General features: G+C 46.3%; 1 protein-coding gene across 4 annotated transcripts in view; it reads right to left on the bottom strand.

Moving 5' to 3' along the window:
• Positions 1-244: 244 nt before the first annotated feature.
• LOC149340420 (uncharacterized) overlaps positions 245-13,900 on the bottom strand; it is a 66,844-nt gene continuing 53,188 nt past the window's right edge. For all 4 annotated transcript variants that reach the window (XM_089549189.1, XM_089549190.1, XM_089549191.1 and 1 more), the window contains 7 exons: positions 10,742-10,840; positions 9,507-9,602; positions 6,758-6,862; positions 5,750-5,848; positions 2,844-2,939; positions 1,466-1,548; positions 245-457 (listed from right to left, as the gene is read on the bottom strand). In XM_089549189.1, the coding sequence (XP_089405315.1) occupies positions 1,505-1,548; positions 2,844-2,939; positions 5,750-5,848; positions 6,758-6,862; positions 9,507-9,602; positions 10,742-10,840 (539 nt within the window). In that variant the 3' untranslated portion in view covers positions 245-457; positions 1,466-1,504. The remainder of the gene's footprint in view (positions 458-1,465; positions 1,549-2,843; positions 2,940-5,749; positions 5,849-6,757; positions 6,863-9,506; positions 9,603-10,741; positions 10,841-13,900) is intronic.

The following is a 13,900-nucleotide window of genomic DNA, read 5'->3' as shown; positions in this document are numbered from 1 at the left end:
AAACGAAGACAGCTTTTCTTCAAACTTCTGCGTGTCTCACCCAAAGAAATTGTGGTTCTCTTTATTGAAACTTTCAGGTTGTCATAACCCGCTGCAAAAGGCGAAAATGAAGTTCTTATGTTGCTCTCCGTTCGTGATCCCCAGTGGCTCCATTCTGCGAGAGCTTGACAATGTGGATGACGAGTGCGTGAACATCGCCATGGCCGCTCAGTAGGAGTGTTAGGTAAAATAATTCCACAGAACCAAACAAAGAAAAATAAGTCTTTATTGAATTCAGTTTCCGGGCTACCCGGCTCAGCTTCCACAGGAGTTTTCGGAAATTAGTGTACATTTTCACTTAGAGTCAATTTTCTCTTCCCTTCAGGTAGACTACCCCCAAATACCTATCGAACGCATTATTTTCTTTTTCCTGCCTGACTCCTTCATGTCCCGTGCACGCTTTCAGCAAAAGATTTGTCTGTAAAAATGAACAAAAACAAATATCGTCGATATGATAGCAGAGGAACTTCGCTGTAGAACTATCGAAGCAGCTGTTCTTTACAAGGCATAAAGAGTCAGCAGGACTCATTGTTTCTCCCTAATTTCCGGTACATAATTCACACCCAGGACTTAGCCAGCATAGCTCGATTTTTGTTGGAAAGCAAAATTTCTTGTGTGGTTGTCCTCAGTCCTCAGGGACCAAACGGGGCATTCCCGGGACTGCTAAATGCGCCGAAAATCCGGTGTTACTCTTTCTGTTTTCCACGGCGAGTGTTTTTTTTTCAGCCGCTGCAAAAAATTGTGAATTGTGGCAACTCATCATAATCTACATTCATCATAATCGCAGTTAAAGAAAAAATCGTCCTGGTCCGGGGACGAATTTCTTTAACTTCAAAGTTTCAGCTTTCCTTTGTAGCCGTATGGCTGCGCTTCGGTGGATGTCAGTCAGTAATTAATCCCCTATTACGTGTGGGGAAAGGGTAAGACCTATAAAAAGTTAACCTAGAGCACGCATAAAGCTGCAGGTCATGTGAGGGAAAACAGCTAACCTCCTATTTGTTTTTACTAGAAACGAGCTGAAACATGATGACGCCGAGTTTAGAAAATCTACATGTCAGACGACTGAAACCTTCAAGCATCAATTTTTTGTTAGTTACTAGCCACGGAAGAATACTGCGCAGGAAGGAAGAGGTCAAAGCCTTAGTGGTTCATTCTAGTTTCATAATTGATTTTTACACTAAGGTTTACGCTTTTAAATCTATATTTTCTGATAAAATACGCTTTGATTTTCAATGTTGTGCAATTTCCAAACTATACATGTATAGAATTTGGAAACACAATGGCGTTATTCTTATCATGCACATATAAAGGTAAGAGCTTAGCAAATGTTCGTTTAATGGCTACAATTAATTGAATGATTTTTTTTAAAAAGGGAGGCAAAATTATACACCGGCTGTTAAGCATAGGCTAGTTGTTGGTGTCTCACCTTCGGGCTTCGCTTTCATCATTCCGCATTTCATTCTGTTCAGTCGTGCTCTTTTCCTTCGCGTTTAGCGTTTGGCACTTCGTCTGGAAAGGATGAGCAGAAAACTAACTGAATTCACGCTGCTTTTCCTTTGATCACATAAATATACCACTCTGCCACAACAGCGATTTGACGGGCTAGTAAGTATTGCACTGGATGTATTCGTTCTTTGTTTCGCTACCATAAAGGAAGCAAAAGTGCCTTTAAATGTTTACCCTCTGTACTGCGCTGCAAGAAGATAGCAGCAATTCAACGCATCTACGCGTACAAGCACGGTGTCTAAACAAGTGGCTAGTCGGGAAGCGTCTCAATATGCGATTAGTATATTCGAGGGCTCTTTTTTTTATTACGATTTCTGTTACAGCAAAGGCTTCAACAATTTATTGTCAAACTTTTCCAGTGCTAAATACGTCGACGCAACCTGGCAACATCGGTGCCCCGTTCAAAGCTAACATTAACATGGCAGTGGGAAACTTTATAAATGAAATTGCACTGATGTTAAGTCGAATTTGACGCGGAGAGAAGCAAACAGATCAATCGATATGTGTAGAAAAAAATAGCAGGATGATTACAACTGCGTAACGCCAGATACAGCAACTGCTGTTAAGTTAATTATATTTAATGATAGTTCTAGGATGCTGTTTTTAGTTTTCCGCACGTACTCATTTTTCGTCCAGCTGTCCTTTCCCGTCCGCCGCTGTAACCGTGCGACGCTACCGGTGACCCTCTCCTCGGGCTGTGCCTTTCACAGCAGCTGCCGCAGATGGGCAATGCTACATTTCTACGCTATCGCCATACTCCCCCTCCTACATCCGCGGTATCTTCCGCTTACGCATCCTTCTATTTCCACTATGCCCTCCTCTCTCAACTTTAACCGTCCTCCTCCTTGCAGGATGACTATCTTCCGGGTGGTTCTCGTTGCAGCCATCTTGCGCTTGCGCCTTACACTCTAGCCATGCCTTCCTTCTTCCATTCCAACATACTTCCGGTTAGGGTTTCCTCCGCTCTCGCAATACCGTCATCCATGCACACTAACCATCCTCTCGATGGCGATTCCTCCGCTCTCGCGATACGTTCGCCCTTCCGCGGTAATCACCCTGCGTATGGTTCAGGTGGCAACCACCCATCGGCTATAAATTCCTCCACACTCGTCATAACCTCCTCCTTCCCCGGTAACTTCCCTGGGATTGGTCACCATGGCAACACACGCGCCCGTTACGACGACAATTACGATATACTACTACAACGGGCAGTTAAAAGCTGTCGCTGTAAAACTCGGAAATAACCGAAAGCAGAGAATGAACGCGTGATCTACATACGTGTACATATGGCACCTTACCAACACACTGGGGGGTACCGCTGGAATCGTCGCACACTTTGAGGAACTCTCGGCACTCGTCCTGCTTCTCTCGGGTGCACCACGTCGGCGTGCTCTCTGTGAGCGTTTAACAAATAGCATGCGTTGGAGCACTTGTTGAGAGTTCGCCAAATATGTGACAGAGCGAATTATTTCAGTAATGACATCAGTGCATCGAAAATATGTGTATTTAAACACTTTTGTCTAACTGAATACTTTCCTTCAGCGTATGACATTTTGAAATAGACTAACGATTGGCAAAGGGTTTGAAATATGCACAATTTTTGCAATCTTCCTGGTAGAAATACAAATCTTGACTTGTGCACGGTTGGTTTATTCTCTAAACGGCTGGCGAGTTGGGGGAACCTAGCGTGCACACATGTGAACGGCCACATGAGGAGTGGATAAAAATGACAGAGAATGTTTACAACATTCAATTCAGTGCGGTTACACGGGCTTTTTTTTTGGTAAAGGCTGTTTTTACTGATTTTACATGCGTGAATGACCTGAGGCACACATGTGATGACTGACTGAATTTTCAGTTTCTTTTTTTAGAGAAGACACAAAGCACGATTTTACGCTGGTGAAAACCTCTGCATTATTACTGCGTAGAAGACAACGATCAGAGCCAGTGGTCCGGGACGGAGCGCTCACGCTAGGCACATACTCTGACCATAGACGCAAGAGAAAATTTTGCTAGGTTGTGAACGCTCGGATTAGCGCTTTCACACTTATAAAACACGAGGAACTGTCAGTTCTATCTACCACTAACTTTCCGTACGTGAGGAACAAAGGCTGTACAAAAGTAATGGTATCAGGTGCATATAGAGCACTCATTTCATGTATGGAAAGTCCGAATGAAAGCTTGGGTGTAGAATTTTCAGCTCTTTTCATCCTCATTTGCTTCAAGAGGAGAGCGCTGTGCACAACATCTTGCAGTGCAATCACAGAGTGAGAGGATTCTAATGGCGGTCGGCCTAGCGGCAGTGTTCCATCCCGCGCCGCTGCTAGCTTTGTCTCCTTCGTGAGGCTACCCAGACGTGACAATATTTCTGCCTGGAGGATGTCTCAATCCCCACATAGCAGACGGTCGCATTTTGAGCCGTAATTTTCGTAACGTTATAAAGCCCAATTGTCAACGCCGGAATTATAGCTGCCGACAATTTTAGAAATATCAATTATTTGTAAACAATGGGAAGGCGCAGTAACTGCTTGACTTTAGGTGGACACCTGAGTCACTCCATAAGGAGAGACTTGAAACAGGCAGTGAAATAGAGGCAGAAAGAACAGTCATAGGGAATGGCTAGATATTAGCGTCCATCACATCAAGCTCCTTAATGTCGCACAACACGTGTGCACGTTTTGCGTTTCGCCTGCATCGAAATGCTCCCGCCGCTTATCAAATATTGCCAATCCGTGCATTAAGAATAGCATCCCACTCAGTTCTTGAATTCCCCATGTCGGTACTCCTCCGCCATTTTATTCCAGCTTCATGCCGGCGCGATAATGCAAAAGTTGACAAAGTGGGCTGCTTCCCGCTTTACAACTTGAATGTGTAGTCTAAAATAAAATAAAATAAAATAAAATAAATGTCTTCTTTTCTGTGTAGGCGCAGGTGCATGAAAATGCTCTGGAAAAAAGGCACCCTTTAGCAGTTTAACTAGCCCGTTAACCGCGTCGTTTTAACAGCTGCGGGTATATATGATATTTCCAGATTACAGAAATATCAAATAGTTTTCAACAGGATATTTCTGAATATTCTTTATGTAATGCATCTCATTCGCCTTGGCTGACATGTGGGCAGAGCAAGGCAATATGTATGACCTAGGCATCCGTAAAATCATTTAAGAAGTATAAGCATTGTGTCGATGCCTCCTAGCGTTATTTAGCCGACGGCAATCTAAATTAAGAAAACAATTGAAGGGTACAATAAGCTGCGCATGAAGAGCATCGCGCGATAGCGTCAACGGGTTCATGCGCACACATGTGGAAATAGTCGTCCTCTATTACATTCATAGATCCCTGGGAGTCCTCATACCACTTCTGGCTCAGTGGTGCAGCGATTTAGCGACGCGCCACTGCCCTGCGATGGCGGGTACCAATCACCAATTTCACTTCCACCTGCTTGGGTGGCAGTTCGCTCACAATCCGTTGGGGAGATTGGGCCACAAGGTCACGTGACATAGGTGGCCCTGTCACGTGACATAGGTTGCCCACCTGCCACTTAGGTTGGTTCTGTGGAGAATTTTGGAGCACCTTTCGCTCGCAGTCAGCTACGACGACGACGCCTGCTTCTCTGCGACACGGTCTCCTTAATGCTATCTGGTTAAAAGTGTAACAAGGGATGTGCCCAATGTATCCGGGTGTCTCCTGCCTACGTTCGTCACCTTGTGCGTGATGTAGCGCATTTAACCGTCCTAGAATGCACGTATTTTTCCAACGTCATGTAGTGTCATGCATGCTATTCTGTCAGGCTTCAGGAATCTCTTTGTAACTGTGGACATTTAAGGCTCTAGGATCTTTGCAGTGCGGTCTTCTGAATCGCTTCTGATCATAGCGACGGAAACTTGGAGGGAGAAGGTGACATAGAGTCATTAAAAGTAGGTTTGGTTTGGTTTATGTGGGTTTAACGTCCCGAAGCAACTCAGGCTATGAGGGAAGCCGTAGTGAAGGGCTCCGGAAATTGCGACCACCTGGGGTTAATTAACGTGCACTGACATCGCACAGCACACTGGCCTCCAGAATTTCGCCTCCACCGAAATTCGACCGCCGCTGTCGAGATCGAACCCGCGTCTTTCGGGTAAGCAGCCGAGCGCCATAACCAGTGAGCCACCGCGGCGGGATCATTAAGAGTAGACCTCTTAACTAATAAACAAGTTTCCACCTACCTACGCACACATCTGTGCCGTCATAACCAACACAATTTTTGCCTAATTTTTTGCACACGTCTAGGCTTCTTTTGCTGCAGGTATGAGACCTCGAACGCCCTGCAAAAAAGCAAAGAAAACAACTTAAGGAAATTCTTCTCATTGCTTCCGAATTTTTTTTATTATTGAATTAGAGCGCCGGACCTCCAATTTGACCACGTGATGCAATTCTCAGACGCTGGACAATACTAGATATTCGCGTGTCATTCACATAGACTGAAAGATGCAATATGGGCGAGTTTTTAAAAGAGGGACAAAAAGTTACCTCGCGCCATGAAAATACGTTACCGACAAACGCTCTCTTTCATCAAAAGAGAGACCTTTGCACATAAAGTTGAACAGATGTGGAGCTTACATCGGCTGTCGTTACAAATCTATAATAGTACCTCCAGGAAAACTTGCTGAATTAATTGATCGACTATTGAAAATTCAAACCATCGTGGAAGGAACACTCCGTTAATTTTTATTCTGTGAAATGGTCACGGCGAATGCGTCGCACGCTTCTTAGATGAACAGACTAAGGTGTTGCTAATACATTTTAGACAATAACAAAACCTCCACATGGGCGTGTACAGCGCAATTGCTTTCTGGACTAGCCAGCTGAAGTTTGAAACGTAGTTGACCTCTGCGATCCTCTTTCAGCTGCCCCAGTTAGCTAAGCCTAAAGCTTACCCTTGACCAAGCACTTACCAAGATCAACCAAGCAGTTCTTAAGCATAGAGAGGAGGATATGACAAATCTATGACGTTAAGTAGAAAACCAGCGGAAAGGACGCGTTCACAAGGAGCAGAAGTACACAGGACAATGCAACAAGACAAGCGTTGTCCTGTGTACTTCTGCTCCTTGTGAACGCGTTCTTTCCACTGGTTTCTACTTACCATGCACCAACTTGCCCAGAAAGCCACAATTCTTCAATCTATGACGTTACAGAGCTGTATATAAAGCTATAATGTACAGAGATGTGCTCACCTATGCAATGCACCTGTCCATTTTTCTTCTGGCATTCTTTTTGTTCTTTCTTGCAGTTGTCCTTTTCGTCTGGATAGCATTCGGCGGCCCCTGTTGAGGCTGGATCTAAAAAGAAATGTAGAAAACGAATTATAAGCCTTTTGCTGCGACGACCTTCTCTAATTCTGTAAGAGGTATGATATTTTTGCTCAAGTTGCAACTGTCTGCAAGCTTGTGATGTACAAAGGCTTGGATTGGTTTATGGGGTTTTCCGTCCCAAAGCGATGGTTCAGGCTATGAGGGATGCCGCAGGGAAGGCCTCCGGTAATTTCAATCACTTGGGGTTCTTTAATGTGCACTGACGTCGCACAGTACAAGGGCATCTAGCATTTCGCCTCCATCGCGCGATCGCCCCGGCCGAGATCGAACCCGCGTCTTTCGGGTCAGCAGCCGAGTACTATGGCCGCTGAGCCACCGCTGCGGCTTGAAGTAGAAATATAAATGCTAACTATGCACTCCGCTTGGCGGCCTTTTTTGTAGCGAAGGCTACACTAGGATAGCAGAAGTGCATTTCACGGTGCCGGCCAAAGGCTACTACTGCACATGTGTCGTTATATTGGCAACCATTGACATAGCAATTATGACACCATAGACGCTGCGCCGCACTGCGCATGCGGAGAGTCTGCCAGACACCTCAGACGCGCACCATGGGCGAAGGAGAGTGGCCGTGCTCGTCACGGCAGCAGCACAGGCTGCGTAAAATTGTCTTCCGATCCAGAGGTCATCGCATGGTACAAGTCCGGCTGACAGTGTGAAAGCGAGGCGAGAAAGGCTACGCGGGCCGCCGAGACGCTCGAAGAACGAGCAAAACCTCTCGCGAAGAGACGCCGCCAAGCTGCTGAACGACGACGACGGCGTGTCGCTGCCGAAATGTCCGTCGACGAAACTGCTTTCACTACGTATATCTTGGCCTAGCTGAGATTATTCTGGGATTCTTTGAGCTGTTTGTGGCACCTTTCCGCGTCTACTGGTATGCAGTTCTCGACCGCTAGACTTAAGCGTCTGCAATGAACGTGAGAAAGCCAAACTTCAAATATTTTTTGATTGACGTTCTCTTAAACGCAACCTGTTAGAAACATCTAGAAGAAGCTGTAAAAGCCTTGATAGACAAACATTACACATAGAGTAGTTAGAATTTGTGGTCGGTTGGCGTTCTGTTTGAAACACTTCGCAATGCAAGCAAAATAGGTTTAGCATTCACACTACTGCGTGTCGTGGTATCAATTTACGAAGGAATTACATTACAAGAATGGATGTCGGCTTGACCTGCACACACTGAATTATTTGAAGAATATACTATCTCTTTGCACATATTTTCGATATCATGTAACCTTGCAGAGGTTCTTCTGAATTATTTCGCAGTCTCGTAGCTGTAAATATTCTGGTAACCGAGCACAAGTGCTCAGTATGCTTGAAACTCCGCCCGGCACCACTTGGTGGCTTTTCTCGGCAATGAAGAGAAAGCTACAAGGAGGGGGGAGGGGGGGGGGAGCTTCTGCCTCTAGATGACTGCGCCCATAGTTCGGCCACACAAAGGTCACCTGGCGCGTTGGTCAAGGCGCTCCGTCTATTGCATAGGTGACTCTAGCTATGTAACCTTCTTCATGTAAGCGGAGTGCCTAAAAGTTCATTGTTATAAAAAATTTTTTAGCCATGACTCCTTAACGTTAAAAATGTGGGGTTCAGTGAACTACATTTTTAAATGCAGAATATTACAAATATACTACGTTTTAAGAGGAAACTATCAGCTGAAATCAAGGGCTGTATCTCGCTGCATAAGAAGAACAGTAAATGTAAATGTAAATTGGTTTTTGAGGAAAGGAAATGGCGCAGTAACTGTCTCACATATCTCGGCGGACCCCTGAACCGCGCCGTAAGGGAAGGGAGGAAGGTGGGCGTGAAAGAAGAAAGAGAGAAAGAGGGGCCGTAGTGGAGGTCTCCGGAATAATTTCGACCACCTGGGGATCTTTAACGTGCACTGACATCGCACAGCACACGGGCGCCTCTTGCGTTTCGCCTCCATCGAAACGCGGCCGCCGCGGTCGGGTTCGAACCCGGGTACTCCGGCTCGGTAGACGAGCGCCTTACCACTGAGCCACCGCGGCGGGTGTTTCTGCTGCTCTGTACCTTCCGCTGCTCTGTCAAGCAAAGTATTCGAGGACTACAGGCATCATGTAAAGTGCTTCCACAATGTCGGGTTATGTGAGTAGTATTGAGTCAGAATGCTTGTTTCGGTCTTAGCAGACAAAGGATCATAGTGAAGAAAATTTTCAGGGAACACTTAAGCTGCGCCTTAAGGGTATGACGGGGCTGCGTCAATGGCTTCCTTCAGCGGCCTCGAGTCCTCTTTGCGTATCACTTCGTAGATATGGACACTGTTCTTTCTTTCACCGTCACATGACTTTTAACTTGCCCTTAAGAGTACAGTGCCATAGCATTAGCGATCCCTCTCGCGCAACTTCTTCTCCACACATAAACGGGAGAAAAGCAAGGGGGCAATTTCCCTTCCTAATCATTGATGAGTACTGGCAGAGAAGAAACAATCTTTGAAGTACAGGTCCAACTGAATTTAAAAGTATTGAGGCCAGAAGCCGGTCATCATACGCGACTGCGAAACTAAGCAGATTAAAAAGAAAGACCGTGTTGCAGGGTAAAGCGGTACGACAACAGGAAGTTGTTCGGTCGAAAACGCGGGCAATTAGAACATTACCTGTGCACTGGGCGATACCGGTGGAATCGTCGCACACCTTTAAATAGGCTCTGCACTCGTCCTCCTTTTCTTCTGTGCACCATGTTGGCACGTGCTCTGTTTGGGCGAAGAAAGAGGTACAGTCATGGACAGTATAATATGGACCACGCGGAGGTAAGCAGTGTTTTATTACGTGTTGCCTATAGCGGCAATTAATGGGTGTTTGATGCTTATGTAAGTAAATGGCACTTGTGCGCTTGTGCAATGAGGTTGGAAACCTTTCTGCTTCTATAACGTACAGCGAGAGGATTAGGAACTCTGATGCGTGGATCATACTATTCTGCTGAAGGGCCTGTGTGCTAGTTCGCGTGAAGTATTTATTGAAAACCGATCCATTGAACCATATAGAGGAACGCCATAAACAGGTCCTCATTTAATTGCTTTTTAATTCAAGTGCTGTTTTTATACGATACTTTACACCGGCCTATAAGATCACCGAACAAAGCTAACTCTGTCTTTGGGAAAAATATTGGTGTCGCAGCGGAGAAAAGGCTCCTCAGAAAGGCAGAGCGGCATCTTTGTTATCCTGCCTCTCCAGTGCACACATCCCGTCTTCTTCTCTCCCACCTTTGAAGTCCATCTTTCTTCGAAGTCGTTTTAAATTGTGAGACAGACAGACCCCTCCCCTACACCCTACCTCCGCTCATGCAGTTGGGATGGACGACGGTGCGCACGGCGTGCACCACTCTGGCGCCATCTATGAGCTCGCGGCGGTACTCTCGTTTGCTCGGTTACACCGACGGCGACACGGCTGAAGGGCCCGTTAAACGAATGCCCTTGTCCAAGATTCCTGGGTATGGCTTCGGCTTGCGGTGTCACTTGAAGCTGGACAGTTAAGCACCATGTACAGCCTCCTATCCTTTTCCCTTGAGACATGCACGCGCATTTAGAATCTTGCTGCGGGTGCAGCACTGCTTTTATGCGCATAGGTATTTCTCACTATAGAATTAATGAGCCTAATAAGAGTACCCTGAGGAAGCATATAGAGAGCAAGGAAAAGCTTTAGACTTATTATGGATGAGTGGTATAAAATTACAGTTTAGAGTTCCCACTTGACGGATATTGCACTAACAGCCCTTGTAAAGCAATGCTCATGAAGGCTTCTTTACTTTACGAATTATGGCAGTGTAGCGAAGGAATATTCGACGGCAGAAGGCAAAAGATGCCTCTGAGGGAAGATGCATTTTTCTGCTCACCTACACATGTGTCTGTGCCGTCATAACCGACGCATTTTTTGTCAAGTTTTTCGCACACACGCTGGTTTATTTCGCTGCAGAGCTGAGGCTTTCGGCGTGCTGTAAAGAGAAAGAAAGCGGACATCTTAGTAAAGCCATAGGAATTATGTCAGATGACATGGGCCCGTGTCCACCACAATTTTATGACGCAGTGCAATTTTACAATGGTAAGGACACGCCAGCTAAATTCACTGCCAAACAACAGGTCCCATAGATACTAGACCAGTACAGAACTCCCGAAGAAAAGAAACGCGCATAGCAATTTGGCAAAGTTTACGGCGTAACGAACGTCGAAAGATAGCGCCGTTTCCATCCTTGCTGCCTTCTTTGAAAGAAACGCCGCGCCAAACTTTCAAATATAACTTGCGAGTATGTTTTTGCAGGCTAGTTGGTGCCTAAGCATTCTGGATTTTTTCCAGACAACGGAAAGCGGTGAAAGCGCTCCTGACTTTCTTAAGGGACTCTGGGTTGCATTCCCGCCTATAATCTTTAAGTTTTCAGTGCGCGCCCTCTGTCCCTGTGACATGGTGGTCGCTGGACACTTAGAAAACTCATTTCCTTGCCGCTCTTTTTCCTTTTTTCCCCTTTGTTCCCCTCCCCAAGTGTAGGGTAGCCAACTGGGCATCGCCTGGTTAACCTCCCTGCCTTTCCGTCCTTTTCTCTCTCTCTCTTTTTGCGCAAAAGACACGACACGAAAGAAACGAGGTAGACAGGACAAGCGCTTACTAACAACTCAGGTGTTTATTGACGGAACATTTGCTTAAATACAGCAGCTGCTCTTATCAAACAAGAAGAGAGAAAGAAGAGACTTCGCAAAAAAAAAAAAAAAAGTGGCGGTTATTCCGTACATTCACGGAATCTCGCATAATATTAAGAAGATCGGTGCTAGGGCTGGTGTTAGAGTGGTTTTTAACGCTCCTGAAAAACTCTCCAGGATTTGCAAGAGAGTGAATGCAGAGGATGCGGCCGTCGCTTGTTCGAAGCGGCACCAGCAGCGATTCGTGGCCTGTAAAAAGAGCGTTGTGTACTCGATACCGCTTGCCTGTGGTAAGCAGTACATTGGCCAAACTGGCAGGTGCCTTAATGAAAGGCTGAGGGAGCATGCAAGAGATGTCAAGAACAAGTCAGGTAGCAAAATGATAGACCATATTCGGAATTGCCGCAACTGCACTCCCGCGCTCGACAAAACGTCAGTACTGCGCCGGTGCAAGACACAACTTGGAAGGGAGATAATTGAGGCTAATGAGATAGGAAAATCGGGTAACTTGTGTGTCAGCAATCCTTCAATTTTGCTCTCAAAAAAAGAAATCAGTTATCTTGCGCAGAATTAGAGCTCGAAACATGCATTCACTCGTGCGATGATGGGATCTGTGCTGATCTGATATATATGTATGCGAAGTCTCTTCTTTCTCTCTTCTTGTTTGATAAGAGCAGCTGCTGTATTTAAGCAAATGTTCCGTCAATAAACACCTGAGTTGTTAGTAAGCGCTTGTCCTGTCTACCTCGTTTCTTTCGTGTCGTGTCTTTTGCGCATAAAACCCAGAAAACTTTCAAACTGGGCCTCAACCAACGCGCCTCAAAGCGAGCAACTTATCATCGTTTACCCTGAAGTTTTAAGTCGGGTGAGATATAGTGCTTAACTAGCCCCTAATAGGGAGCAGTAGTGATACAGCTGCACAAGGAATTGGTATGAGTAAACAGCTAGGAAATGTCTTCAGGGAAAACGGCATAGAAAATTTCGAGGCAACCATAAAGATGCCCTAGCTTCTAGTGTCAGCTCTTTGCTTCACTCGTCCTCACCGTAATGCTGCTTATGAAGAGGCAGTAAGCGTGCAGCTGTGAGTGAAAAACTGATTTTTTTTTTTTAGCCTGGTCCCAAATCGAATACGCCAAGTCCGACGGGTAGGCATTGCACGGCTCTTTCGAACCAGTGAGTGTTGCCGTCGTGGCTGGCGTGTCTCCTTGCATCAGGCGGCTCCGGCTTCGAGGGTTCGCAATTGGTTACCGTGCCACCACCGTCTCGTAGTCTCCGCAGCGCACGCTCTCACATCAGTCTGATCTCGCCGTTGGTGCTGCAGCTCCGCGTCATGGGTACACTACTCCGGATATACACGGAGTCGTCGCTTCTTCCCGCGCTCGCGGGAATGTTCGCGAAGTTCTTTTTCGAATACTGCGTTGGGTGACTTATCTATATTGGAGTAGCGAGCGATTCAGTGAGAACACACTCATGAGCCACGCGCAATGCGCCACGCGGCCCGTGACCCCGTGAGGTCGCAGAACGTCACGTATCAGGCTCACCTTGCTTTACTCAGGTAAAGTTTTAAAAGTAATCGCTACGTCGGCAACTGAGACTTATTTCGGCAGCACAGGAACGTGAGAAGGCAGCAAAACCGGCAGAACTCATAATTATGTTCAAAGAAGAATGGCCGGACTTAGCAGTGCATCAAGCAGCGAGGTGTGCGGAGCACACCGCCCACCTGAAGTTATTTGTGAGGAAAGCAAATGGCGCAGTAACTCTCTAACTTTTCGTGAAGCATATAAATCGCGCTGTCAGGAAAGGGAGAAAGGAGGCAATGAAAGAAAAATGTGGCGCAGTAGCGCAGGTCTCCGGAAAAATATCGACCACCTGGGGTTCTCAACGCGCACTGACATCGCACAGCACACAGGCGTCTTTTGCAGTTCGCTTCCCGCGACCAGGATTCAACTCGCGTCACTGAGAAACCACGGCAGGTTGACCACATGAAATAAGAGGAGTGAAAAAAGGCAGCGGCAGGACAAACCGCGAAAGGAGACATTGAAACTAAACACGCTACTCAGGGCAAAGAACAGCACCGCATGAAGGGGAGTGATTGTACGCGATGCAGCTAGGAGATCTTAGAATGACCATTTCGGAGGTTATGGTTAGCACCTTCAACGGGCCGGGGAGCTAAGCCAATGGCGCTTATAGTCCAATGCTGCCCTTTTGATTTCTACTTCGTGAAAGTGGTCATGAGCTGCTGCCTGGAAGAATCACATTCGCCATCTTAGTCTTCCGGGCTGAGTGCAGTTAGCATCAGCAGAGACGAAAAGACAGCGGAAAGAGTTATTGCTCGCACCACACAGTTACTCCAATAAACTGCG

Source organism: Amblyomma mixtum, chromosome 6, assembly GCF_055824585.1.
Source record: "Amblyomma mixtum isolate Tamu chromosome 6, ASM5582458v1, whole genome shotgun sequence".
Classification (NCBI taxonomy): Eukaryota; Metazoa; Arthropoda; class Arachnida; order Ixodida; family Ixodidae; genus Amblyomma; species Amblyomma mixtum.
Note: the sequence above shows the minus strand (reverse complement) of the source record. Positions and strands in the feature narration are given on the sequence as shown.